General features: G+C 35.2%; 1 protein-coding gene across 1 annotated transcript; it reads right to left on the bottom strand.

Annotated features, from left to right (window-relative positions):
• Positions 1-268: 268 nt before the first annotated feature.
• On the bottom strand, positions 269-5,402 carry LOC112524072 (GTP-binding protein TypA/BipA homolog). The gene is made up of 7 exons (XM_025133697.1): positions 5,193-5,402; positions 4,764-4,813; positions 3,482-3,568; positions 2,951-3,001; positions 2,796-2,879; positions 1,346-1,396; positions 269-646 (listed from the first exon to the last, which is right to left on the bottom strand). The coding sequence occupies exons 1-7, from the start codon at positions 5,209-5,211 to the stop codon at positions 563-565; spliced, it is 426 nt and encodes a 141-aa protein (XP_024989465.1). The 5' UTR covers positions 5,212-5,402; the 3' UTR covers positions 269-562.
• Between the last annotated feature and the right edge of the window lie 6 nt (positions 5,403-5,408).

Here is a 5,408-nt window from a genome sequence, read left to right as displayed (position 1 = left end):
TTTTGGACCTTATTAACCAAAGAGATACGACTTTGCACTATAGTTAGCTCAGCACCAATCAAAAATGCCCAAGGAATTCCAAGAATTCCTTCAAAGTTTAGCAAGTGCATCTTTCATATCACAAAAATAATTCTTGCAAAAGTCGGTTCAACAGGCGCACGAGCCCCACCCCTGGTGGGACCTTCATAGGTCCGCCCCTACATCAAGGGTTCAAACCTAGATAAAGGTGAGGAATGTATCTAAGTTATTTGTCGCATATATTATATACTTCCAATATTGTAACATATTTCTTTGCAAAATAATAAGTTGCAGAAGTTACATTGCTTAACAGTAGATGAACTTATGTTGTTACAAATTATACCTACATATAAATATCCTTTTATCTCAGCTAACAATATTTCTTTTTAACAACCTTTCTGCCGTCTTATTATTTGTCAAGAATAACTATACGCTATCCTCGTGTTGAAATCACAAAATTATCAAATCGAGATTTTGTACTCGACTGGTGGTACATAATCAAAATTTTACCGTTCAATGCTACATTTCACGTATCTATATGGCTTCACTCCTTCGGCCGTTTGCTCATTGTTTTACGCTTGTTGGCATCCAAGTATCTTTTTCTTAACCGGATATTATGAGGCGTAACCTGTACCATGGGTAAATCGTTATTCATCAAATTGACTTCATAATAAACCAAAACAAATAAACACGGTATATCCCACACAAAGGTAGGGGTATGGTGGTACGATGTAAGCAAACCTTGTCTCTACCCCACACAGAGATAGAGAGGTTGTTTCTCTGGAGACCCCACCTTTACACTTCAACCCTTATTTATAGGAACAAGTACGGTGAACAATGAACAAAAAAAGTAAGGTGATCAATAGGAGATATTGAAGACGGAAATTTTCTAAGGGTATGTATTATTTGAGGATTTAAAAGAATATAGAGATGCTACCAACTGATAAATGGCTAATGCAACTATCATCATCCCAACATCACGCAGCTTTACAGTGAGAGATTGAATCCATATATGTAGAAGCTTAACTTTCTCTTATGGGAGGAGTTGAAAAAAATAACTGAAGGACTTGTACAGTTGAAAAAAAACCAAACCAAACCGAACACACCCAGTATGTTCCACTAGGAAGTAGGGTCCACGAAGGGGTAAGACCCTCGGCTTACAGAAAAAAAAAAAAGAAGTTTGCAAAAAGATTCTGGTGGAGCACCGAGTGTATCATCAAGTTTGTCGAAAACAATTGGAAGAAAATGAAAAGTAGGGAGGCACTTGAGACCAAAAGGTAAATTACAAAGAGTTTTGTACAATTAGATTGAAAGATGTTAAACTAACCTCAATTAGCTCATCAGAAGCGACATACCCTATAGCTTCTTCAAGGGTCATCTGCATAAAAAAGAACACCATATAAATTTTTATATCCACAAAAAATACAGACAAACAAAACCCAGAGTGAATTTGTAACGTCTACAAGTATGCTCAAAACTAACACTTGCAATAACATTAAATGACAAGGCAAAATTCTAGGAGATGATCAATGAAGATGGTGTTTAATGCTTATATGCAATCAAGTAGCATCTCTTAGCCCAAAGTTTCCAGTTGATATTTGGGTCAACTTTTAGCTATAATGTTAAAGTTGTAGTTTGATACAGGATTCTGCAAGACGAAGGATTCCAATCCCACATGTTGGATAAAATCAAGATAAGATTAGATGTTAAGAGATTTCAGCATGGACTAACCATGAAGCCCAGGCCTAGGTTGCAGTAGAAAAACAAATGAAAAAAATAAGCCATTGCAAAACTTTGACATACTCGATAACCAAGTAGGAGGAAGCCACAAATTAGTCATGAATTGCCATGATTTAGAAGTATGTTATGGACTCTAGAAATAAAATAATATAAAGAGTTAATTGTGCCAAAGATATCCAAGGAATCTCCCCTTCAGAAAGAGGAAAATAAAGCACTCCCAAGTGCCTTAAGTTTTCGTGACATTTTTGTGGATCCTCTAGTGGAAAATAACTGGTAACATAACATCATAATAAGTAACTTATCGCCAAGGGTTTATGGTCAAAACAACCTACAGTAGAACAGGGTTTGCAAATGTAAAACATGGGTTTGAAAAATACCAATGAAACATAAAGGCCTAAGTTGTTGGTCTCTGTTGGGGTGTTTGGATGTGCGCTATTAAATATGGGTATGTTTTAAACAACTTAATTATATGGTTTGCTGAATTTGGCAATGATGACCATTAGTTCTCTTGAACTTACACGATGAAAGATTCTGTCGTCTGATAAGATCACTAAAAACTTGTTTGACAGAGTTGTTGGTTTCCAAATCTCATAAAATTCAGGATGGTGGAAAAAGAACACGAAGGAGTAAAAGACGAAAATATTTGACAAATATCGAAGAAGAATTGGCTTTCGAGGTTGCCTCTTGACCTGAGTGGGGGAATGACAAAGACAATAGGAATTGTTCAAATCAAAAGATACTGTTAGCTATAAACAGAACCTTAATGTTTACTGGTTTACTACTGTTCTCATTTATGAATGAGCCCAGAAACTACCACATGCCTAAAGTGACTGAACGACTCCTGAAGAAGGTCATTTATCGGCAGTTTTAACTTTAACATGAAGACCTATAAAAATCAGCCACTGCTTTCCAGTGTCAAAAACAAAAAAAAAATAGTTGGACAATAAAGGCAATATATGGATACTTTGGCACATTTAAGTCAACAAACTAAAAAGTACCAAAACCAAGATTAAACAAAATGGGTGAATGAGACGTACTCTGCGGGGAGGAGACAGCTTCACATTCTCATCCTTTCCAGCAGATCTTATATTTGTAAGTTCCTTGTTTCGTACAGGGTTAACCTGTGACAAAGTTTCTTGTTAATTGCCCAAAAACAATGTGAAATTTTATAATATTATGAAAAAGAACATACATCAAGATCCGTATCTCGTGAGTGTTCACCAACGATCATGCCATCATATGCCTGCATCATATTTGGTAAGCATTAATAAAAGGGTTTTGCATCAAAAGAAGTTCTGCCTACCACAGCTATCAGACAGGTTAATTATACTAGGTCCTAACTCCCAGTTTTCAATGACTGTAAATGTAATTAAGGTGCGCTTGGTATGCAAACAGGACTGGACAAGAACGGATGGGCTAGAATTAAGTAGGCGGGTGAAAGAATTATGGAAGATTCTGGGGTTTTAATTTGACATGAGTAGTTTAGAAATTTATTGATTCTGTCCCATCTCCCTGATTTTTGTTCCACCTATATTGGTGGGACAAAAAAAGCATTCTTGTTCCACTCAGTCATGCCCTGTCCCAGTCTAATGTTGCACCAAACTTGGACAACAAGTTTTTGTTCTGTCCTCATCCCACCTGTCCCACGTACTAAATGCACCATTAATATCAATATAGGCAGAACCTTCTAGTAGCACAACAGAAAATTCGAGTTTGTGATTACCTCTACCCCAGGACTCACAAAAAGTGTTCCACGTGGTTCCAAACTCATCAACGCATATGATGTGGTTGTTCCACGAGCACATGATACCTGTCCAATGCACAAAATCATCATGATGAGCTCCTCCAATTCACTTTCCATTCATCCTAACTTGTAAATCGAATTATTGCATTTGTCAAGAGCAGAACAAACAAATTCAAAATACGATACTAAAAGCTTCACAACATGCATTTAAAACGGCCTCTTATTTGTAATTCTGTACTGTTAATAATCAGCTTTCAAAAAAGGCTAAAAAGGAACTGATGACATATTATATTAGTTCTAAGTTGCTTCATCATGTTCACAACAACTCTGCTCAAAAACTTATGACAAGCTCCAGTGCTTAAAAACTATCGTCAATCAAATAAGCCTATAAATTTAGAAGCCAAAAATCCCAGCAAGATAACTTTCAAGGTTGCTTAAAAGTGAAATTTTAGTTGTACAAATGTTAGTCCTATTCCATGATAGTTTTTGATCAAAAAGAGTAATGTTAGAAAGAAGTAATCAGGCAATGTTTCCGGTAACAAAAATATGTGAAAATTATCACACCTGTTAGTATCAACAATGTATTTACTCCTGGGTGCTCAAATTTGAAAAATAAGAACTACTAGATGGTTTCAACTTGGAGTAACTTGAGGGAATTTAATATTTCGGTAGGAATGAGTTTGAAAGGACCATGTCACTACTTTATACGAAATGTTACAATGACACCTTAGCTTTTACCATAGACGGTTATGATACTCAGAATTTTTCTACAGCCTACTTTATATTTATTTTTAGATTAAAGCTGACTCATTATAAGGTATAAATATAATTATACACAAGCAGTAAAATTTCAATTATAAAACATATAACCACTGGTTATTAGCCATTAAGTCAAGGTTATCAAATTTAGGCCTCTGTGTATGCAGAGTCACTGGTTAAATTGCTACTTTAATCTTATGTCCAATTAATAAAGATCAAGACACCTCCAATAAACTATTAAGTGGACTATCAAAACAAGATTGATAAATTTACCTATATCATCTTTTTGTAAGAATTCTAGAATATCACAATTAAATTCATCGTTATAATAAATTTTATAAAAGTCCACATAAATATAAATGAGACACAAATGAAAATGAGTTGGTAGTCGCTCCCAGATGCAAAATAAAAGCCAACGATGAACATATTCAGACATTACTCATTCAGATGACACCATTTACAGCTACATTACTTTACAGAATAGAGTAACAAGTGATATTACCAGCACTCCTTTTCTGACGTTCCCAAGAGGACCCCGATACTTTTCATAAGCTGTAAAAACATGGTTAACAAAACAGAAGCACTGATTCAGCAACTAAAAAGCAAAAAAGCTATGCATAACTTCAGCTTTGGACTAAAACACAATTCAAGGTTTGCACACTACAATTGCTAGATTATTGTTATTTATGTGACCAGTTTGTCTGCATAACTTCAAGTTTTGGACCTAAATGTGTTAAAGCTTGTGTTAAAGCTGGATGAAAGATCGATGCCAACTATAAGCTTAGAAAGATGTTGAGATGAAATTTCTTTTAAACAATTATTAGCTCTCCCAGACTCAAACTACTTCAACTTGTATCGTTATGTAATCCTGAAAGAGACTACAAATGTCGAGATTCATATTCATCAGAAAGAAATTAAAAAGTGAGCATACCCATGAATGCACGGTGCATAAATCCTGTGCCACGGGTATCACTGCTGAACACACTTCTGTAACCAACCAGTCCCCTGAAGTGTAAAACAGAAAACTAGATAAAAATTACATACATATAGTGTTCCATGCAAGTGAATTCTTTCATCAGAAATCAGATTCTGACTTCCTTTGTTTTAAATTTTATATATAGAGTTTCCATGCAAGTGAATTCTTTCA

This window comes from Cynara cardunculus (assembly GCF_001531365.2).
Source record: "Cynara cardunculus var. scolymus isolate 2C chromosome LG 13, CcrdV1, whole genome shotgun sequence".
Classification (NCBI taxonomy): Eukaryota; Viridiplantae; Streptophyta; class Magnoliopsida; order Asterales; family Asteraceae; genus Cynara; species Cynara cardunculus.
This window is presented reverse-complemented; position numbering and strand designations above follow the sequence as displayed.

What these genes read in the sequence shown, in the direction of transcription:
- LOC112524072 (XM_025133697.1), bottom strand. An exon ending in ACGTCAGAAAAGGAGTGCTG is followed by an intron (nt 3,569 to 4,763) that starts GTAATATCACTT and finishes TGCATTGGACAG; the next exon opens with GTATCATGTGCTCGTGGAAC. An exon ending in CTTCTGATGAGCTAATTGAG is followed by an intron (nt 647 to 1,345) that starts GTTAGTTTAACA and finishes CCCATGGTACAG; the next exon opens with GTTACGCCTCATAATATCCG.